Source organism: Eleutherodactylus coqui, chromosome 2 (genome assembly GCF_035609145.1).
Source record: "Eleutherodactylus coqui strain aEleCoq1 chromosome 2, aEleCoq1.hap1, whole genome shotgun sequence".
Classification (NCBI taxonomy): domain Eukaryota; kingdom Metazoa; phylum Chordata; class Amphibia; order Anura; family Eleutherodactylidae; genus Eleutherodactylus; species Eleutherodactylus coqui.
Window position 1 is genome coordinate 244673884 of NC_089838.1, and position 24107 is coordinate 244697990.

At 44.9% G+C, this 24107-nt stretch overlaps 1 protein-coding gene across 2 annotated transcripts in view; it reads left to right on the forward strand.

Moving 5' to 3' along the window:
* The first annotated feature begins 686 nt into the window (after window positions 1-686).
* AP3S2 (adaptor related protein complex 3 subunit sigma 2) overlaps window positions 687-24107 on the forward strand; it is a 40198-nt gene continuing 16777 nt past the window's right edge. Inside the window, exons 1-4 of one of the 2 annotated variants that reach the window (XM_066592769.1) lie at window positions 687-858; window positions 937-1028; window positions 5601-5712; window positions 19897-19968. In XM_066592769.1, the coding sequence (XP_066448866.1) occupies window positions 745-858; window positions 937-1028; window positions 5601-5712; window positions 19897-19968 (390 nt within the window). In that variant the 5' untranslated portion in view covers window positions 687-744. The remainder of the gene's footprint in view (window positions 859-936; window positions 1029-5600; window positions 5713-19896; window positions 19969-24107) is intronic. The other variant, XM_066592768.1, reaches the window with a different exon arrangement.

The window sequence follows — 24107 nt, forward strand, 5'->3', positions numbered from 1 at the left end:
GGGGTTCACATCCCCATATTGTGTGTGGGGTTCACATCCCCATATTGTGTGTGTGCATTTCGTTCGCACACAAAGAAAAAAGCAGCATGCGTATTTTCACACCAAAGGTCTCCATAGAAGTTAATGGGGAGGGGGGGTGCAGGAGCAATATTCAAAGAGATGTGTAAAGGCCCATTTACACACACAGATCATCTTTCAAAAGATTGAAAGATCAGTGATCGTTAGATACTAGCTCCCGTGCAGGTGCAGTATAGTACAGCATGTATACATGTGTATATATACAGTATGTGTGTGTGTATATACAGTACTTGTATATATAGTATGTATGTGTGTGTGTATATATATAACACATACATCGTGTGTATATGTACTGTACAATATACCAGTGTGTGTGTGTGTGTGTGTATATATATATATATATATACACACACACACACACATACAGCATGTGTGTGAATATACAGTGCGTGTATATATATGTACTGTACAGTGTACCGGTGTGCATATATATAAATAAATATATATATATAGACACACTGTATATATACATGCACAGACATATCTGTAACTCGTGTCCTTCACAGTAGACGTGTCTGCCGTGTGTGTGGACACCGGACAGTGACGGACAAGCAGTGACACCATGTCCGTCTCCTCGCTGCCCGCCGCGCACACCGTCGCTGAGGGACAGAGTTTCCCGGAAGTAGCTCTGCCGGGGGACGGCGTTCCCAGTTGCACCGTGCCCGGATGTTGCTCCCCGCCGGCTGCAGCAGGACTCCGCTGTGTGTCAGGATGATAAAAGCTATTCTGGTGTTCAACAACCATGGGAAGCCGCGCTTCATGCGCTTCTACCAGCACTTTGTGAGTGGCGGCCGTACAGCCTCCGCGGCGCCCCCTGCCGGCCGGGCGGGTAGTAATGTTTTGTGTGCTCTCTTGTAGCCGGAGGACATGCAGCAGCAGATAGTGCGGGAGACCTTCCACCTGGTGTCCAAGAGGGACGACAACGTCTGCAACTTCCTGGAGGGAGGAAGGTAACAGTGCCAGGAGCTGTGTGCTGCCATGTTGTGCCCAGCAGCCTGCCACACCCGTGCAGGTGGCAGCACACCCACTGCTATCAGACTGCAGGGCATACTAACTCTACAGCTGGGCTGGCTGCAGGACTATGGGGCCCCAGTGCAGTATGTGTTCTCTCTGTGGCCCCCACTACCAAATAGTTGTGGCCCCGCTGTGACTCACAACATAACTGCACCCGTCTATGGCTTCCCACAGTGTAATAATAATGGCTCCTGTATTTGCCCTCACAGCTGCCATTCCCCCAAAACTCCATCCAGAGCCATGCCCATCTTCAGTTCATACCCGCGCAGCTCGCACACAAGCGGCCGGAGGGCTTCCTCACACCAGAGTGTCTGCGCCTGCAAGCATGTCCACCCGCAATATGTCCAGAATAGAAGCCATTGTTTTCAGTGGTTCCTTCTCCCTTCCGCACATGCGATAACAGCACAGCGCGCTCTACTCTGGTGCTCCGGGGCACCCAGCAGTGCTAAAAAAACAACTAATAAGCGCAGATATGGAGACAGAACAAAACCTCTGCAGCGCCACCTACTGGTTGCCAGCATTCCTGCAAATCAATGCCAGACCCTTTATATGGGTCTGTAGAGCAAAGATTGGGAATTGAAAACCAAGCCAGAACCCATACACAGACAGCTTTTTCGGGGTGTTTGCAGCTGTGTATGGGTTCTGGCCTGGTTTTCAATTCCCAATCATTGTCTTAACCCCTTAACTTCACAGGGCGTAACTGTGCATCCTGGCAGGGAGGTACTTAGTGCAACAGGACGTACAGTTACGCCCTGAGGATTGCAAGAGATCCCACACTTCCCGGCAGCTGGAGCCGACTGTCACCAATAGCTGGCCTCCTGCTGCAACAGCAGGGGTGCATCAGGACAGCGACCTCCCTTACACACGCCGCAATCTATTTAGATTGCGGCATGTAAAGGGCGCACAGAGGGAGGGCGCTCCCTCTGTTATGTCATCGGACTCTCGCGATGTAATCATGGAGAGCCCGACGATACAGGCGTTCTGTATTGCCAGTGCCTGTGATTGCTATAACAAGCAATACGGCAAGCAGGATTGGAGGGCTTCTGCAATGCTTTATAATAGCAATCATAGGTGCCATGGTGTAAGTCCCCCACAGGGACACAAATAGTTAAAAAAAGATCAAAACAGTGTCAATTTTTTTTGTGCTTTTTTTTCCCCTCCCCTATTAGTATGAAAACATATATATTTTGTAAATTAAAATCCCATATATTTGGTATCGTAACGACTCACACAACAAATTGAACACACTTTTTAACCTGCACGGCAAAAAGCATAAAAAAAACCCGTAAAAACAAAGGTAGAATGCTTATTTCTTCATTTTTGCCTCCCAAAAAAAGAAATAAAAGTGATCAAAAAAGTCATATGTACCGCAAAATGATACCCATAAATACTACGGCTCGATACTCAAAAAACAAGCCCTGAGAGAGCTCCGCCCATGGAAAAATGAAAAGTTAGAGGGCTTTGAATGCAGCGATTTAGAAAAACAAATCATTTCCAAAAAAGGGGTTTTGATTGCGGAAAAGGGAAAAAAAACTTAAAAAATAATGTTTGGTATCGTTGTAATCATACTGTCCCGCTGAAACAATGTGTCATTTATGCCTCATGATTATCAAAAAGCAAGCAAAAAACTGCAGTTCGCCACGCAAAAAACAAGCCCCGAAACGGCCATTTATACGAAAAATTAAAAAAGTTATGGCTTTTGAAAAGTGGAGATGAAAAATTGTTGCGTTCTTATGCTCAAAATAGGCCATGTCCTTAAAGGGGTTGTCCCGCGCCGAAACGGGTTTTTTTTTTTTTTTTTCAAACCCCCCCCCCCCCCCCCGTTCGGCGCAAGACAACCCCGATGCAGGGACTGAAAAAAAGAACAGCACAGCGCTTACCTTAATCCCAGCGCTCCGGTGACTTCTATACTTACCGGTTGAAGACCGCCGGGGTCTGCTCCCTCCGTGGACCGCAGCTCTTCTGTGCGGTCCATTGCCGATTCCAGCCTCCTGATTGGCTGGAATCGGCACGTGACGGGGCGGAGCTACACAGAGCCCCATTGAGAAGATAAGAAGACCCGGACTGCGCAAGCGCGTCTAATTTGGCCATTCGACCATTTTAGACGGCGAAAATTAGACGGCAACCATGGAGACGAGGACGCCAGCAGCGGAGCAGGTAAGTATAAAACTTTTTATAACTTCTGTATGGCTCATAATTAATGCACAATGTACATTACAAAGTGCATTAATATGGCCATACAGAAGTGTATAGACCCACTTGCTGCCGCGGGACAACCCCTTTAAGGGGTTAAAGACTTGCATCCAATAGGTGGCGCTGCAGAGATATTGTTAAATCTTCCTTATTTGCATATTACCCAGAGTAGCTTGAACGGCCTTAAGGCCTCATGCCCACGGTCAGGTCGGATTCCGGCTGCGAGATTCATGCAGCATGATGCAATCGATGCCCTGGCATTCACCTCCTGCTTACCTGTCTGGCGTCTTCTCTGTGATGTGCCAGCTGGTGCACAGCCACGCATCCGCAGAGCAGGCGTGTCCGCGGTGACGTTTCTGTATGAGCCTCTGTGAGGCCCACACAAAAATTGGAAATACCGCAACTTAATACCAATACCGCGCAAGTTTTCACGCGGTTAAGTTGCGGCGGTCAGCATAGGATTGCATAAAATAATGCTATCCTATGGCAGCGTGCAACGGCAAAAATTCCCTGCGTAATCTCCATCCGTGGGCATTGGGCCTTATAAGTTTCCTCACTTGCCTTCTTGGTGCTCTCCCTAAGCAGTAATGTTACCTCTCCTGACCCAAGCTGAGGGCTGTGTCCAATCACAGGCAGCGCTCACCTGTCAATGAATGACGGCTGGGTGCTGCCCCTGATTGGTTACAGTGCTCAGTCAATCTTAGGCAGCGCTTTCTGGAGGCGGGGATTTTTCAATCCCCAGCCTCCAGAAGACGTCTTCCGGGGCCAGAGAGAAGAGGCTTCTCTAGGTAAGTTTTTTTTATTTTTTTTATTTTTTTACAGCTGGAGATGATTTTCAGGGAAGGGCTTATATTTCAAGCCCTTCCCCGAAAATGATTGCTTTCAATAGGGCCGCCGCATCGCTAGCCCCATTGAAAGCAATAGATAGCATCGTGGACCTCTGCCACAGCTGTGACAACTGTCAGGGGAGCGCGATGTACTCCTTATGTTTTCAATGGAGCCAGCCTTCAAGTGTGCAGTAAAGGCATTATTGGTTTCATTTTCATGCGTTTTCAGTCACTCTCGTAACGCAAGATAGCTTATCGCCGGTGTGAAGCCGGCCTAAGTTAGGTAACTCTTTATCTGATGGGTAGAGAAATAACGTTTGAAGTTCCTGCGCCCCAATGCAAAGCATGTAAGTTGGATGCACTCATGGTGTAAAAGTACGGCACAAACACCTCGGCATGTCCTACATGTGAGTGTGCCGCACTATGCCTCACATTACACCTCTGAATCCACCACAGAGTGTTCACAACATTTCTGCTGCAAATCCGTATGTAGGACATGGTCATTCTGCGAGGGATTTGTGGTAGCCTATTTTTACAGCACATAGGAGTCCACCATAATAGGGCCATCCATCAACACCGTGCCATTTATAATGCCTGCTAAAAGTCAATATATACAGCAGAAAGTCCCTATGTTATACCGTTGTAGGCTGCTGTACACAGAACACTATGTTATGATATACTGTCTTTTATAATGGATGTCATTGGCAGTAGTATTATAGACTTGGGGGAAGTTCACACAGAGTAGATTTTGTTGCAGATCCGAACATACTCTACATAGTGGAACTGGGGACCCGTCGCTTCTTGACTCAGAAACACTCATTTCCGCATCAGAATTCTGGGTTTCGCCCATTCACAAGGCAAAAACCGCAGCAGAAAGCAGTGAATATTGACGCGGTTTTCAGACGCGGAAGTTCTCTGGTGAATCCCCCCGTCTGAACATACCCTGACAGTGCTTACGTTTGCAGGATTCTTTACGGGATGCGGTTTTTCCTGCATGACTCAAACAGGTTTGTGTGTAAGAGTTCGATGCAAGCTGTGTGTCCTGGAGCTGAATCAGTGGGGAAAAACCCTAATCTATCAAAACCTTTACATTTAGAGACCGGAGCAAACTGAGACCAAAGGTACAAACTTAGGACTCCATTTGACTTGGCTTCCGTTTTTTTCTTTTGGGACAGACTAGCGCAGTCAGTTACACTATTTTGTCCTAGAAAAAAGAGAGAGAATTGAACGAGGTGGAACAGTTTTGGGACGGGGACCCTGCTCTGACAGTATAGGTATGGGTCCCAGAGATGGGACCTGCATGTATCAGACATGCCATACAGTCCAAAACAAGAATGCCCTTTAAAGATATTGTAATGTTAGTCTTCTAGTAAACTATTAAAGCAGCGGCACTGGTGCAGCCAATACACTGAACACGTGTTGGGGATACTAAATTAGACGCTCACCGACTCACTTTACTTTTGTTATTTCCCTTTTTTCTTTTTGCAGTCTAATTGGTGGGTCTGACTATAAACTGATCTATCGCCATTATGCCACCCTCTACTTTGTGTTCTGTGTGGATTCCTCGGAGAGTGAGCTGGGAATTCTGGATCTCATCCAGGTAAATATGTTCACAGGACGGTAAATTAGAACAAGTCATTTATATGTGCATTGTCTTTTTGGGAAAAAACAAATCTTTACAACGAGGGCTGAGCGACAGACCTGTGCTCTACCCATCAACTAAAGTGCCATTCCCTCCTGCGGTCACTTATGGGAACTTGCATTTCCACACTATATGTCAGATTTGCCCTAACTATTCTCACTGCAGCTCTATAGTGTACTTGTAGCAGAGGTGTATGTGCTGCCGTGTTATATGTGTGTTTGTGATGTTTGCCAAATGTAATAAGGGAACTAATTGTATGTATGCCATTGTTTAAATAGTCAAAAAATAACAATACATTAGGTCAGTGGTGGCGAACCTATGGCACATGTGCCAGAGGCGGCACACAGAGCCCTGCCTGCTGCCTCGTGCCGCCGCCGGGCGTTTACCACATTAGTGAATACCGACAGGGGTGCCACAGCTCCCCTGCCGGTATTCACTCAGCGGTGCTGATCCCGTCAGTGTGCACCCAGGATCCTCCTTCCTTTTATAACTGCAGGCACGTCTTTACTAGGCAAACAATCATGGCAGCCCTGGGGGACTTCAGAAGGTTGCAGGCCGCCATAACACCCTGACGGCGCCAGTGCAATTTTATTGGCGGGACATTTAGGCGGGACAACAGTCGTCTAAACCAGTGGTTCCCAACGTGGGCATTATTGGCCCATGGAGGGTGTTTTTACTTCTCAGGGTTGCGATGGAACGAAAAGGGGTGGCAAGGGGTAGGGTACATGGGGGTGGTAGAGGACAGGCCAAGTTGGCACTTCAAGCAGCTCCCACTGAAGCAACAGCTTTTGTGTAGAGGCAGTAGCACAACTACTTCCGGCCTCTCCTCCACAATGGACAGCCAGGCTGCAGGAGCGGGAATAGGAGAGCAGAAGTTGAGCTGCTACCATCATTACCACCGACATTGCCAGCTACCCCATATTCCAGAGTGCCCCAGGTCACCAGCCAGCCCTTCATCCCCCAGCTTTGTCACGTAAAAAAAAATGCCACCCCAAGCATCCACGAGTACAAGGAACGCAACGCATTGAAAATGCTGCCCTAGTGGAGAGAGACGCCTTCAACAAAATGATGCTCTGTGCTAATCCATAGTACCAGATGTCCAGCTGCCATTAATTTGCCCAAAAAGCCATCCCTGCACTACCATGTGAGTGATAACGTGTGCCTGGCACTGAAGAATGCTGTCAGTGGCAGGGTGCACACCTGGCCAGGGAGTGTTGCATATCCTTTACAGCGCACTGGGTTAATATCTTGCAGGTGGAGCTTGAAGCTGAAAGTGGTGGTCCATGTACCATGGTACCCCCAAGAGCTGTGGGACATTCATCTTTGTCTTTCTTCTCCGCCTTCTCTTCTTCCACATCGACACAGATATCTGTATGTGATAAAATCCGACCTCCATACAGCGCTGCATGTGGTAAAAGCCGACTAAACTGGGACATACCACGTTACAGAGGCTAAGCCAGCAGCCGAGAGCGTTCATGGAGTACCAGATTGTGTACGCCATTATCAGATGCTGCATGGATGTCGGTCGCTTGACTCCTGTAGAGTGGCTTCAGATCAGATGTTTGTGCCATTTTAGCCTGTTTTGAGGATGTGACCAAAATGGTCAGTCGTGATGACGCACGGATCAGTATGACCATCACTGTTGTAGGTGTGCTGGAACAGACACTACAAGCCTCAGGGACAATGATGTGTTATCCCAGGAGGTGGAGGAAGGGAGACCATACCAACTACCTGACCAGTCCACAATTAATCAACACTGCAGGGAGGGTGGCTTTGAGCAAGAAAGGAGGACATCTTCTCCAACATGTTTTTCTACCCATGGGAGAAGTATACAAGAAGAGGGGGATAATATAGGACCAGAGGCAGGGGAGGGGGCCACACAATGTTACTTTCATCCATCACTAACCACAGCTATTCTACGTGGGTGACCGGACCAGGCGGAGGACACTGTTAGGTCTGACCCAAAAGAAATGTGAGCCATCACCCTTAGGCACTTTGAGGCATATGAGCGCTTTTATGCTGCAGTGCCTGCAGAAGGACAGTCCACATCAGATGATTACTGGGTGGCCACCCTTCTAGATCCCCGCTACACGGCTAAAAGGACAAATCTCGTTCTGGCAGTGGAGAGGGATCTTGAAATGCAGCAGTATCAGGACAGACTGTTCAGCGGCTTGAGCAGAGGGAAAGTCTAACACAGGTGTGGTTTCTTTTTCAGCCGCCTGCAGCAACACGGGGTAAGACTGACAGTCACGGGCAGCACTTATCCATGATGGTCCAAGAGTATGTCAGCTCCCATGTGGATGTACTCAGACATGGTGTTGGCCCCTTTAACTTCTTGGTGTGTATGCTGGATGAGTGGCCGGAGCTTGCCCAACATGTGTTTAGAGGTGTCCGGCTGCCAGTGGTATCAGAAAGGGTGTTCAGGACAGCTGGGGGTGTGATAACTGACAGACGCATCTGCCTGTCCAGAGACCATGTGGATCGCCTGATGTTTATAAAAATGACCCCACCCACCCAAATGAAAAATATGTCAATATAGAGTTACAGCTCTCATGTTTCCTCAAGGAGGAGCACACTCTGCCCCCAAGATGTTGCTGGTGATGTAACTGCTGCTGCTCTTCTTCTCCTGCTTCCGCCATGTCCCCCCCCCCCCCAATATTTTCTAAAGCACAAGAAACAGCTGTAGTCCTATATCTGCTCCTCGGAGCGGGCCCGTGCTTGAGTATTGCCTTCATCTGGCAGAATTTCTCCTTCTATGGCATATGACATTGCTTTTAAAGCAAGCAGCAAACCTGCAGTCTTCCTTGGCACAATTTTTGATGTAGGGGCTGCCTATTGTTTTCAGTGACACCCCTGTCCTGCTCTTGACTCCTACACCACGGTACACTATTTTGACCAAATTTGGGTAGATGCGCGGTGTTCCCCAGGCGTGTGGCTGTATTCCCATTTAATTTAGGGGCTTTGGCTGCCGACTTCAATGGGAGTCGTTATCGACCATGACGATTCACGATGATTCTCTTCAGCCTGATACCAACATGAACCAATTATTCAACTAATCGCTCCTTGGCATAGTTAACACTCAAATATCCAGAAAGCCCTATGTCTGTCAGACGTCTTGGATGTTCATACAGTATGTTGATGAGCCTTTCCTGGGTAAATATGGTCAATTATGGTAAAAAAGCTTCATGTTATGCAGGATAGAAGTTCCTTTAACCTGTCATGTAAGACCTGTCATTGCAGGCCTTGTGTGTGGCTCATTGGTTGTATTCTGATGGGTGTCTCCAAGTTTCTTCCTAGTATTAGACAGTTTTGTATTCCTCTGGAATATATGGAATAATAGACCGACCTTGTTAGTCTTATTTCAGGTTTATTATGTTTCTGTATATTTTAGGCTGTTTCCAAATGTATTTATTTCAGCACAAAAGCCATGCATGTTTTACTGTATAATAGCTGATTGGTACAGTTTTATGTGGATGCTTTGGTTGGTGATTATGTGGGTCATCATCTCTATGTGAACCCAACCTTTTATGTGGAACCCTAAATTCTCCATGACCTACACTGGATAGAGTTAAAGTGCATTCATTTTTTTATCTTTTAATAGCTTCAGAGTAAGTGCTTTTACTGTCCACTAGATGGCATGTGTGCACTGCAAGACGGTAGGTTTTATGCGCTGCTCCCCCATTAACCATTAGACCAGCTCACCTTTCCTTTCTCCTCATGTCTGCGCTCTCCAGTAATCTATTACACCACACATATTCAGACCTATATGCTGCAGTGTTGCAGGTAAGATTATTAAAGAAATATAGAAACATAAATGGAAGGTTTATAAGAGAAGTTAAGGTGGAGTGACGTAAAAGTAAGTGGATCAGTGCCGTGCTTTTTGGAGGTCTTTCCTATGACTTCTTTTTTTTTTTTTTTTTTTTGTGGCAGTATTTAACGCCTTAATGGTACAGGGCGCAAATGTACGTCCTGGCTGCGGGGTACTTAACTCAATAGGATGTACACTTGCATCTGTGGATATTGCAAGATCTCTTCTGATCTCGTGCTATCTGGAGATGCAGGAGGACAGAAACCCCTGCTGTTAACCCCTTACATGCTGCGATCTATGTTGATCAAGGCATGTAAAGGGTTCACAGAGGGAGCCACAGCAACAAGATGCTAGTTATAGGTGTCCTGCTTTGCCATTGCCTATGATCGCCATTGCAAGCGATAAAGCATTGCAGGGCAGAAGTCCTGCAATGCCTTACCATACCGATCATAGCGGATATGGTACAAGCGCCCTGCAGGGATTTAAAAACCAAAGTAAAAACCCCTTTTTTTTTGTGCTTTTTGCCCTATACTACCGTATATTCCGGCGTATAAGGCGACGGGGCGTATAAGACGACCCCCCAACTGTCACCTTATACGCCGGGAATACAGCGGAGCAAAAAAAAAAAGTCATTACTCACCTCCCCCGGTGTTCTGCGGCACTGCTGTAGGATGTCGCTCCCTCCTGGTACCCGGCAGAGCATTGCTTTCTGGACGCGGGGCTTGAAATCCCCACCTCCAGAAAGCGAATACTGTGATTAGCTAACACACGCCGTCAGCCAATCACAGCCAGTCAATGACATCATTGATTGGCTAAAACACACGTGCCTTCAGCCAATCACAGTCATTCAATGACATCATTGAATGGCTGTGATTGACTAACACTCGTGCGCCTTCAGCCAATCACAGCCATTCAATGATTGGCTGACGGCGTGTGTTAGCCAATCACAGTATTAGGTTTCTGGAGGCGGGGATTTCAAGCCCCGCATTCAGAAAGCAATGCTCTGCCGGGGACCAGGAGGGAGCGACAGCCTGCAGCAGCGCCGCAGAATGCCGTGAGTAATGTTTTTTTTTTTTTTTGGACACTTTCTTTTTTTGTATTACCGGCGTATAAGAGGACCCCCGACTTCAGAGCAGATTTTGGGGGTTCAAAAGTCGTTTTATACGCCGGTATATACGGTATACAAATAAAGATTATTATTATACGTGTTAAAAAAATAAATAAATCCCACATATTTGATATCATCATATTCATAATGACTTGTACAATACATTGAACACTCTTTTTCTTACTCAGCAAAAAGTGTAAGAAAAATACCCTAAAAAACTAAGGCAAAATGCTCATTTTTCTTCATTTTTGCCTCCCAAAAACCGCAATAAAAGTGATCAAAAAAGCCGTATGCACCCAAAATGGTACCCATAAAAACTACAGCTAGTCACTCAAAAAAACAAGCCCTTACAGAGCTCCATTTGTGGAAAAATAAAAAAGTCATAGGACTTTGAATGCAGCGATTTTAGAAAAAAAATAATTTCCGAAAACAAGTGTTTTTATTGTGGAAAAACCATTAAAAAAACCCAACATAATTTTGCTATTGTTATATTGTCATTTATGTTGCATGATTAACACTGTAAATAACAAAGAAGAAAACAACAATGGCAGAATTGATCTGTTTTCTCTCCCTGCTATCATAAACAAATTACCGTGGATAAGCCGAGACAATAATTTTCCGCACAAAAAACTGGGAAAGCTTATTGACTCGAGTATGAGCCTGGCTATACTCGAGTGTATACTAGGTAAAAAAAAACCTCCATACTCCCCTCCCAGCCGACATCTGTGTCTGTGCGACAAGCTGCTTGAATCCTCTCTGCTTGGCTCTGTCAGTGCTGTGTAAGTAAGCTCTGTGATTGGATTGAGCGCCAGCCAATCACAGCCGGTGCTCGATTCAATCACAGCGCTTACTTACACAGCGCTGACGGCGGCGGATTTGAAAGCCAAGCAGGGAGAATTCTAAAGCAGCTGGATTGGCTGTGATTGGCCGGCGCTCGATCCAATCACAGCTCTTACTTACACAGCGCTGACGGCGGTGGATGACAGAGCCGAGCAAAGAGGACGGCAGGGATGACAGCGGAGAGAATTCAAGCAGCCTGCCGCACCGCCGCCAGAGACACAGACGCCGGCTGGGAGGTGAGTATGGAGTTTTTTTTTTTCTTTTACCTTTCCCTGACTCGAGTAAGCCGAGGGGAGCTTTTTCAGCACAAAAAAAATGTGCTGAAAAACTAGGCTTATACTCGAATATATACGGTAATAAGTTTTGCAATATAGTCTATGTACGCAAAAATGGCACCGCGCAAAAAACAAGCCCCAATACGGCAGTGTTAACGGTAAAATAAAAAAGTTATGGCTTTTAAAAAGGGGAGATGAACATCCCCCAAAAATCGTTGCATCCTTATGCCCAAAATAGGCCATGTCCTTAAGGGGTTTGAAGGGCCCTCACTCAGATGTCTCCATGCCTCCCTTGTCGTATGCTCTTCCATCGCTCCATCTAACTCTTGCTGGTGGTGAGTGATGGAGATATAAGATCCTCCTTTCTAGCAATCATAGGGGTTTCCACTGTGTGGACCATCTATGTAACATCATCTATTTGATGTATAGGTGAATAATGATAGAATACTCCATTAAGGGAACTGTAACATTTACAGTACTTTATGTGGGAAGCCACTTGCTATAAAGTTACCCAAGAAGTGTCCAATGTTCCTTCTGGTAAATGGATTACTTTTACTATCTTTATTTGAGGAAATATTCATAACCTTCCCAAGAGAAATCTAAGGTCAGTAACCATCAGTGTAAGGAGCCTCCAACGTGGGTTTCGTTCTCTGTTCTCACCATCAAAGTGGTATCAAACTAGGTGGAACCCCAACAGACCCCATTCTGTATCAGTGGGAGCAGTCACCTGCCTTTTACGATGCGGCAGAGCACCATTGCTTCTGTTGTATAAATGGCAGTTCTGTAAAAAAGGAATGCATAGCGTTAGTTGGCTGGGGATTATGTCATTGTTATCTCCAAGATGAATTTGTTAGTGTTTGTTGCTTATTAGCCTATATAAATGGAGCAAAAAAAGGGATTTATTAAAATTATTGATTTTTGTCAATTGTGACCTGTAAAAGTCAAACTCTACACTTACCTGATCATGCATTCAAGGTATGTGAATTGGTGCAGAGCATTGACTATTACACCATGTAATTTATAGCCCTTCTATTGTTACCCTCCCCCTCCTTATTCCTTTGAGGACCAAGCGCTGTAAATTTACGGCGCTTGGTCCTGGACTTTAATCACGCCCAATCACAAAAATACGGTGTGGTATTACAGCCTCTGCTCCGGCAATCAAGCGGGAGCAGGTCGAGTTATCAGCTGTTAGTAACAGCTTAGAACCGGGAGGAGACGGGTGAACCATTTTTTAACCATTTCTGCCTTCTCCTTCTCGGGTTACAAGGCGTTTAATCAGCGCTACATACTATAAAGTGGAAATGTTTCTTCCACTAAGCGACCCGGCGATCACATGACCACCAGGTGCCCCCTGGCACAGCAGAGCTGCAGGGTCCTAGCAGACCCTGATCAGCTCTACCAGCGACTGATATCACTACAGAGGGATGTTTTTCCCTGTAACTGGGGTTCCAATGGATGTCCCAGCTACAGTTGAAAAGTATGTAATTAAAACAAAAAAAAAGACTGTCCCCCAGAGGTCTTAAATGTTAAATAGTTACAGAAATAAGTAAAACATTTATTACAGACTAAATTAAAAATATATACGTAAAAAAGAAAATGCCCCAAAGCTGACACCAACCACAATTGTCGCCATATGCGCCCTGCAATCCAAAACCATACATATTATATATCAAAACGTCCGAAACAAAATGAGGAACGCGTTGGACAAATTTAGAGTTGTGCCCGAGGTTCTCAGGCGCAACTCCCCTCGGACAGCGCTATGTCTGTACGAGTAAAAAATATTCCATAATTTATTCTAATGAATGAGGGCTGTTTCTGTCTGAAAATCGTACAGAAGTATCGTCTGTGTGCATGGTCCCTAAACGCCATTTTTAATTTAAATGGATTTTGTAGCCAAAGAAAAAAAGTTAAAAATCTGCTTAGCCTGCAGTAAAACGAAGGCACACTTTCCCGACCTGATTAATCGGCACTCTTGTCACTGCAGCATTAGTGACATGACCAACACATTGTCCCTCCATGATTACATCGTGTGGGTCCGATGATGCGCTTCTTCTGTGAACCCTATACATGTTGTGATCTACATAGATTATGGCATGTAGGGGGTTAACAGCGGGGATCACTCTTCTTCTATATTGCTGTTGCAGAGGGAGGCCGGCTATCGGTAACAGCTGGCTCCCGTTGCGTTAAGTACCCCACAGCCAGGACGTAAACTTACGTCCTGTGGCGTTAAGGGGTCAATGCTTGTGTGAGCCTCTCTGTTTCCATTTGCTACTTTCTGAGTTCTTTTAATTGACTTTGAATTGCAGATACCAGACTTATCCTGTCTGTTAAAAATCTCTAAAACACCTCATCCATGTAGTATTTTTATTGTATCAATAAATCTGTTTAGTGCATGACTCAGGTCTTTATGAAGGTGATTAATAACTGGGTGGGGATGCTTCTGCAATAACTGTCATGTCAGCTGAGCAGGGTGACCTCCATCTGCTCTGATACCTCTGCCCTCCTGACAGCCTCTGCAGTCCTCGTCATCCTTGTTTTTTATGTGCTGCATTAGGTGGGCTGTCCAAGGGCAATGCGATATACTGCCGCGGATTTTCGCCGCAGGGGAGCGTTATCTCGCCGCGATTTTCTGCGCTGAACCTATTATTATGATAGGTTCATCATGGCATGCCGCGATTTTTAGATGCAAGCAGAAAATCAATGCAATTTTCCACTTGTGTATATCGGGCTGCGTTTTCCAGTTATTCTATGAAAAGCGTTCATTGAGTTACCTGCATGCGGATTATCGCCGCGAGTAACGCAGTAAAATTTCACCCGTGGACAGGAAGCCTTACTCTAGATTTGTGATCTTGCGTGTTTTTCTATGTTGGACTGAGGAGGTTTCTGAATATTTAAAAGGCATGGTGGGAAATGGGCTGCTGAGAAGTGAAGAAGATGTAAATTATAATAAGTTCTGTTTGCTCCTTATACAGAGGTTTGATAATCAGGACAAGTATGCGGATCCTTTTTTCTCTATAGATAATTTAAAGGGCCACTTCAGTGTGTGTTTGTGTGTGTTTTTGTGTTTTTGTTGTATGTGTTGTATTCATCATGTAGCCATGGGGTGTGTGTGTGTGTGTGGGCTAATATTACCTTGGTTCGTTTTTTTTCCCTTCTGCCGGAATCTTCCAGTCTCTTTCCTCAAATGGTCATGTCATCTCACTTTTGACCAACTCACATCTACTTATGGATTCACTTTCTAGTCAAATTCTCAGTTTTGTGTGGTGATGTTGCATGGGTCTACTACAGAAACCGCCTACACAGGGAGACAGGCACTCCTGTCACAGTTACTAATAATCACACAGCTCCTGTCACACAGTAATAACAGAGGAGATCACGGCTCATCCTACTGACTATATACTTATAGACTATAGCTTATGTAAGTGAATATAGAAGGTAATGATAATTAAGCTGTTCCCCCAGCAGGCAAAATGGTATAGCCTCAGCTAATACTGTGCTGATGAATCACAGGATTGATTAAAAGTAAAAAAAAAAAAATCTCATTCTCAAGATGGTGCCTGATAAGCATCAGACAGGCATAGAAGGGGCTAGAATACACAGAGGAGACCTCCGGTGTGTGACGGGCAATCAGGGGAGGGGGATAGGCATGAATAATGTGTTCGCCTTTCAGGGTAGGTTAGCAATAGTTAATTGGTTGGGGTCAGTCACTCGGGTCGTCAGCCAATCGGCTGTTCTGGCGCCTGCTGTCGGCACCATAACATGCTGTATTGGTCTGAAACAGCTGAAGTGCCATTTGGAGCTCAGAGCAGCTTTGGTTTTCATTGACCTTTTGAGGAGCGTTGATAACTTCTCAGGGCGATCCTCAGTGCTTCTGTTCTTATGGTAGTCCTGACCGAGTTACTAGGCTTTACTCTTTGAAGGAGTATTCCAGTTTGAAGCATTTATCACCTGTTTGCTAGATTGATTGGGGTCCCCTCAGGCCTAAGGTCATGACTAGCAGGAGTTTGCTTCGAAGGTTGGGCATGCACACTGCCGCTCAACTCAAAGTGTGTGGCACTGCTGGGCACAGTGCTTAGAGCAGTCAGGGCGCATATCCCACCACCACCTCATGCAGACTCCTCTGGGCGTTACCGGTCTGATGGTGGTTGGGGGTCCCAGCGCTTTGATCCCTGCTGATTTAGCATTTATCTCCTATCCAGTGGATGGGTGATAAATCCTTTTAAACTGGATCTCAGCGCTTATGTCATAGATAAGGCTAAAGAAAAAGGGCCAAAAGTGAAAATAAACTATTACAGTAATAAAAATTGTCGCAGTTTAACAAATATCGCATGATCATTGGATACAGACAAGACAGCGCAGCAGTAAGTGTGTGTTTCCACAGGACCTACGTACAGCCGAAAAAAAACAATTGTGGATTTCGCTCTGCTCATCAAAACGGGTGACAATCCACAGTATAAATTGTCATATTAAAAATCTGTATCGCAGGTCAATTTCTGAGCAGATTTTGATTTGAAAAGGTCATCTTTGTTTGATATCTTGGATTTGACTGTTCTCAGAAGCGTTGTGATCGTCACCAGACTGGACCGGCAGCACAGAAACTAGTTAGTGTGGTAAAAAATGTATTTGCAGAACATCATGTCCGTATGTAGCTGAGAGCTTTATACACCTGGAGGGGAGTTTATGCACCAGACTCCTTCCAAAGTCTGTTAGTGTAAAATGTATTAATACATTTGGCACATCTTTGGCTGTCACCGTGCCAGAAATTGAAGTTTGTGCCTGCTTTATGGCTTGTCCACTATCTTGTCCACTCTTCTTGCACTTTTCAAAAGTACTGAGAGGCTTAAAAAGTCACGACTTTTTAAGATACTAGTAAGTCACCAGTCGTTAATTATGTAAATGGTCGAAATTGTACATTCTTGCTACTTTTCATTTTAAGGTGACCCTCAAGCTCCCCCCTTATCTAAGCTCATTTGTCTTGGGATATGCAAGGATAGCCACTGTATTAGAGCCACTGGCCTTTTTCATGATTGGAGCATCCCTGTGTGGAAAGTAGACGGGTGACCCCAGAGTCCAGTATAAAATCAAGTGAGCAGCTTTTCTGTAGATCATTATCAATGTGAATCCATATTATAACAGGAAAATCCATTGCGTCCTCATTTGTGGTTTATCCAGTCCTAAAATCCTGCCGTGAGTTGTTTTCCCACCATGTAAGACTACTTCTACATATCACAGTGATGACACACTTCATACTCATGTAGCCTAAGTGATGTAGTATTGACCAAATTAATACGTGACGGTCAATTTATGCCTTAATACATTAAAAAGACATAATTTATATTTTGTGACTATGATGACCCCATTCTAAGTGGGTACATACCTCATTCATATAAAGTGGAGCTTCAAGAAACAATAGGTGTCACCTTCTATAAAAAGCTCTGGTATCTTGAAGCTCCACTTCACATGAATGAGGTTAGCATGTACCCACTTAAAAGTTGCAGTATGTTTTGATATCATGTCTTGACATAATATCCTAAAGTTCTTGTCTTGTTACATTGTTGTCAGATAGTTTCCCCCCCCCCCCCCTTTCTATTTTGTTTATTATTATTTTGGCTTTTTATTGCATAGTCTGAATCTAATACTTGAGAAAAAAACATTTAAGAAATAAATTTAAAAAAACAAACAAAAAAAAAAAATAGCTCTTAGTCTGGGCTCAGGCATCTGTAATTTGTGGCGTACTTGCTGCCCATCGCTTTGTACTGTCTGGCGTGTGTGCACATGTAATACGTGCCAAGATAGAACATTCTGTGAATTTTTTTTTAAAATTTATTTGTTTTGTGTGCGTTTTTCACGCAATTCGTGTAAGCGGCAACATGGCAGTCTGTGGAAGATTGGTACAGCGTATTCCGCACGCAAAACCTGCACGTGGAATACGCTATACCAACACGATCGTGGGAGCTCGACTTTACAGATATGTTTTGGCTTGATTGCGTTTGGATTATTTAGCTGCAAATATGACTTTTTGCTACACGTGTCATAGACCAACAAACCTTGTTCATCTGCAGATGTGTTTACAAGTAGTCCGGCCCCACACTGTGCTATAGCCAATATGAAAGTAATCATGAGTTCTAAAGAAAGTCATTGCTAATCGTCTACTAATGACCTATTGATCAGGGCATGTAACTCAAAGGAGAAAGCGCTATTAACACACAGAGAATGTCTCATGTCTATCTATTAGCAGTTAATACATATCTCCGAGAAGATAAGGATTAATTACATCCACCTCAGAGTTCAAGTACTTTCTCAGGCATAGTTTCAGACAGTTCAAGTAGTAGACTTCATAGAGTAATGAGCGCAATGTTGACAAATGGGGGGGGGGGGAGCTCTTAAAATGTCTTTGTTTTTCAAGTACCCAACTAAGTGAGGTAGTGACATGCGGACCCACCCAGTGGATTCTGAGTGGCAGTGATTGGGACACCTTTTAAGCAAACCAAGCCATGGGATCTTTTAGAAATGGTGGCTTTCACAATTTGCTATAGAGTGAGTGCGTACCTCACATCTGCTTTCTTTTTCTGTACTGCGGATAGTCCACACAGGTCACTGTTGGACATGCTTAGTACAGATTTCTATTACTTATTTATTTTTTAAATATCTTGCTTTTCCCGTGGAATCTATGGTCCATAAACAATGTCCATTGCGGACAGGCCGCAAGTCGGACAACTTCCATTGACTTTAATGGAAGCCGTCCGTGCGGGAACCGCAATAAAATGCAGCATGCCGCGTTTTTTTTTTTTTTGTTTTTTTTTCTTACCCGTGGGTGGAAAGATCTGCTTGTGGACGATGGGCCTAAGATGTCTTTTCAGTCAGTCTACAAAACCTCGTTGGCTTGCTGTCTTCTCTTCCTGTGTAACTGCTCCCTGCTAAGTGCCTCCCATAGGAGGTAAAGCGCTGAGCGAGAAGTGGACAAGAAGTCCGCAAGCCGGTGGCAAGTCTTTCTGTGTAAATGCTCTGCGTAAGTGCTGACGACCTTACCGGTGACGTCGGCGCTTGTGCAGTCGTTTAAAAGACTTATCGACCTGTGTAAGCCGGCAATAAGCTGTCAGTCTAGCTTCACTGCTGGGTCTCCTAACGAATAATCACCTTTTATATAGTGGTAACATATTCCGCAGCACTTTACAAGTCAATTGTCTGCAAGTTATTAAGACGTAGACTGCAGTTTTATTGTACAGTGATACATAGAAGCTGCAGAATACAAACGGTTCAAAAATATTTTATTGAATCATATTGCGAAAATTAATGTCAACCCAAAATAAATGTATTTAAGTGGAAAAAAAATTGTATCCCAAGTGTCCATAGCCTTCAAAGCAGATTTCTCCTAAGATATATTCACACCTCCATATTCATTTTGTATCTAGCCGTTCCGTCGTGGCAGCAGCTAAATGGAAACAAACTGACGCTTTTCTTTTTGTTTCCGTTCTCCATTCAATCTACTTTTGTTTCACTTTTAAAAACTGAAAAGAAACAGAAAACAGACAAACAGAATGAAGCTGAAGGTCTTCAGTTTCAATTTACCTCTATGGGCACAAAAACTGAAACTTTCTTTTTCTGTATAGCTGCTCCCACGACGTGTTACTGCAGGAAGGAGATGGACGTACCTGAAGACGGACGTCTCCCTCCAGCGCTGATGAAAGAACACATGACCGGCAATGGAGCCGGTCACATGTTCTTTCCTTCGGCGCCGCAGAGAGACGGCCATCTTCAGGTACGTCCGTCTCCTTCCTGCAGTTACACGGGCGCCGATGCGCCCATATGACTGAGGCCTGAGTCAACATCCAGCAGATTTGAAAGCTGTGCCGCAGGTCATGTTATGCTGCAATATTCTGCATCTGCTATAGATTTTAGTAGGATCCGCAGCATGTTTCCACCCTTTCAAGTGAAGGCGTAAAGTCTTCTGCGGATCCGTATGAAATGTGTACAGTTAGTTTTGGATTCACCGTGGGATTTTTGTGTTTTACTGTTTCTGCTAAATATCCTACAGCATATCCGCCACTTGTGAACGCACCCTAAGAAGCTTTTAAGACTTTGCTATTAACTCTCCTTTGTTTTTACTTCAGGTTTTTGTGGAAACTTTGGATAAATGCTTTGAAAATGTATGTGAGCTGGACCTGATTTTTAATGTGGATAAGGTGAGTTATCGGTTCACTCCTAAAATGCATTATTTTACCCTCCTCTTAATGATTTTTAGCACAATGTCCTACACAGAGATATCTGTATCTCTATAAACAGCCTTTCTTAAAGTACACTATGCTACAACTGCAACTGCATACACATGGCTGTATTTTGCCTGTGGTTGCTGTACTGCGGTCAGATTTTACAGCAATGAAAAACTGCAGCCAGAAGGGATGCATGCCTCATCTTAACTTAAAGGGGTTGTCCCGCGAAAGCAAGTGGGTCTATACACTTCTGTATGGCCATATTAATGCACTTTGTAATATACATCGTGCATTAATTATGAGCCATACAGAAGTTATTCACTTACCTGCTCCGTTGCTAGCGTCCTCGTTTCCATGGAGCCGTCTAATTTTCAGCGTCTAATCGCCAGATTAGACGCGCTTGCGCAGTCCGGGTCTTCTTCTTTTCTGAATGGGGCCGCTCGTGCCGGAGAGCGGCTCCTGGTAGCTCCGCCCCATCACGTGCCGATTCCAGCCAATCAGGAGGCTGGAATCGGCAATGGACCGCACAGAAGAGCTGCGGTCCACCGAGGGAGAAGATCCCGGCGGCCATCTTCAACCGGTAAGTAAGAAGTCACCGGACCGCGGGGATTCAGGTAAGCACTGTCCAGTTCTCAGTTTTAACCCCTGCATCGGGGTTGTCTCGCGCCGAACGGGGGGGCTGTTGAAAAAAAAAAAAAACCCGTTTCGGCGCGGGACAACCCTTTTAACTCCCGCACTCTGGAGCCATCACAGGACAAGTGTGTGTGTGTGTGTGTGTGTGTGTGTGTATATATATATATATATATATATATATATATATTAAAAATTTTTTTTTTTTTTTGGTACCATATTTATCTTTTCCAATTTATTGGGGAGTGCCCGCTCAGGACCAGCCTCCCTGGATCTCTTCCCTCTACCCCTCCTTCTGTTACCCAGCTAGCTGCTTGATCATCCTGCACTCCCGTACTACCATCCACCCGCACATTTACCCCAGCAAGTGTCCGCTCAGTGAGCAGCAAACTCCTTTCCATATAGTCAGTGGATCTTAGTGCTGCAAGCTGCTCATTTAGATCCAGGATCTGGGCTTCCAAATGTGCAACATGCTCACATCTCATACAGCAGTATGGACCCGGCTGTTCAAGGACTGCATACATGGCACAAAATGTACACTGGACGTACATTGTCAATTATGCAGCACATTCTAAATGGCAATTGTACAAACGAGTAGATAAAGGTAATCTATGCAAAAATTCAAATAGATAAACCGTAAATAAATACTAGTGACTCTTCCAAAGTCCCTAATCTCAAGTCACACACTTAAGGAAACCACACTCCCTTATGTTTGCTTTATATGGCTCTTATGTGTAATTTATCTCAGAGGTGCATTGCCTAGAAGACTCCATGCTCCAACTTAGTGGTCTCCATAAAGAGAAGTCGTACTGCCCCAGATGCACATCAGAAGCCTCTCGCTCAGCCATCTAGGACCTTATTTTGAACAGACGAGGGACGAGAACCCCGAAACAGCTATTAAAGGAGTTGTCCCACGAAAGCAAGTGGGGTACAGCACCAATTCCTTGAAAAAAAAATAGAAAATTTCCAAAATGAGTAGCATTTGTTGTTTTATTTAGTTACAATTTGTGGTCTAGTTTTGTTACAGTTTCTGTATATTTGTGGTCAAATGTTTAAGATTGACACACATGTTCATTTTCACAAAGTTAGCCGCTTCAATATTTTTTAGCTTTAAAGGGGTCGTCCTGTGAAAGCAAGTGGGTCTATACACTTCTGTATGGCCATATTAATGCACTTTGTAATGTACATCGTGCATTAATTATGAGCCATACAGAAGTTATTCACTTACCTGTTCTGTTGCTAGCGTCCTCGTCGCCATGGTGCCGTCTAATTTCAGTGTCTAATCGCCCGATTAGACGCGGTTGCTCAGTCCGGTCTTCTCCCTGGTGAATGGGGCCGCTCGTGCCGGAGAGCTGGTCCTCGTAGCTCCGCTCCGTCACGTGTGCCGATTCCAGCCAATCAGGAGGCTGGAATCTGCAATGGAACGCACAGAGCCCACGGTGCACCATGGGAGAAGACCAGCGGTGCATCGTAGGTGAAGATCCCGGCGGCCATCTTGCTAAGGTAAGAAAGAAGTCGCCGCAGAGCGGGGATTCGGGTAAGTACTAAACTGTTTTTTTTTTTTTTAAACCCATCCCTTGTGTTTGTCTCGCGCCGAACGGGGGGCCTATTGAAAAAAAAAAAAAAAAAACGTTTCGGCGCGGGACAACCCCTTTAATGTTTCCTCAGGCCAGCCTCACACGTCAAGAAAATCTTGCAAGATCTGTGCATTGTGAGATGCACAAATATGAACCCTGTTCTTTTGAATGGGGTCATACACATTAGCGATGGTTTCCTGCATCCAACCACAATGCGATGCGGGAAACAAATCGCGGCATGTTCTTTCATGCTGCTTAATCTCACATTGCAGCCCCATTGTCTTCAATTGAAGATAATAGGAGAAACTCTGCGATCCTCTGCCGCGGGTGTCACAGTTTCGCTGGAGGATTCCCCCAACGTGCTTGAAGGCTGCTTTGCCGTGAAAACGCTCCACATTCATGGGGATTTCACATGGATGGCGAGCGTGATATGGAGGTGGGATTCACAGCCCCACATTGCTCTCACCCATGTCAAGTTAGCCTTATGAAGAAGATTCTGGTTTATATCCCTAGTCATGTTAGCTTGGACATAGACTTATGGGGAAGCTACCTTCCACTAGGTGGCACTGCAGGGGCATTTGTTTCATCTCCTATCTGCATGCCTAGTGCAGGGCATACTGAGTGGTACACCAAAGAGAATCTCAGGCCCCGCACTTGGCATAGCACAGTATATCAACTCTACCCACGGTTCTCCTTTAAGGAGTAGAGTACGACATACAGCTTGAAACACATTTTCTTCTGTGAAATCACAACAACCAAGTAGACAAAGAATCTACTTTTGTTCTTTTTTTTTGGCCTTACTGCTTAACATGTAAATATTACTTTGTCATAGCAATGGCACAAATTCCTTCCTTGATCTCTGATTAATCAATAAAATGGCAATAAAGTAATCTAAGACACATTATGCCCTAGTTAGAAGTTAAATAGCAGGTAAAAGACCTGCAAATTACTGTTGCGATGCTTTTATGGCCCCCTGTAATTCCGTTATCGCTTCAGATTTAAAAAAAATGCTGACATTTATTTTCTGACTTGTTCCTGAAAAGAAAAAATGGCCATTCTTTTTCCCATGCGCTGAAAAAACAGCTTTATAGACTCGTGTGACAACCTGCATTATTGCCTTAATAAAGTTAATATGTTCTTAGTTATATCTACTGGACTGATAACGCAATGGTTTATATAGGTGCGTGCAGATTCTGCTGCCAGCTTCTACCCTGTGGTGCTAGAGGTGTATATGCTGGGTGACTGTAAGGCCCCCTGTCCACGGGCATGGCGGTATTCCATCCGCCCGGGAGCAGGAGCCGGCAGACGGATCTCCGCTGTCAGCCTATCTGACAGATAGGCTGACCGCGCAGAATCGCGGCAATTCGCAATGATTCTCCGCTTGTGGACACAGGGCCGGCGCTTTTTCATAGCAACGCTAAGGAAAGCTTTAGACAGCGTGACTCGCCGGCAATTTACCGCCGGTGGAATCACGCCCGTGGACGGGGGGGCCTTACTCTAGTGTTGTGGGTGATGTTTAAAACCAACATGATGTCTAGTAGTAATGCTCGTATTATCCAACTGCTTTTAATTGGGTAAAGAGTGACTGAAAAAATACACCCCATAGACTAATGCAGGGGGACAGCCGTCCCCAGATTTAGGAGCCTGTCAACAATTTGGCAAACAGAGTTTGTTCCTATTTTAGCTAAGTCTTTATACTGTAATTTCCGAATTCTATAGCTACTGTTTGTATACAGTGTGAAGAAACAGCGGTAGAATTTTTATTATCTGGACTTTCTACCGTGGTTCCCTGAAAATAAGACCTGCTTCATAAAATAAGCCCTGCCCTGATTTTCAGGGGGCGGGGCTTGAAATAAAAGCCGTACCCCAAAATAAGCCCTAGCTACACTGCATTGGGGAAAAAAA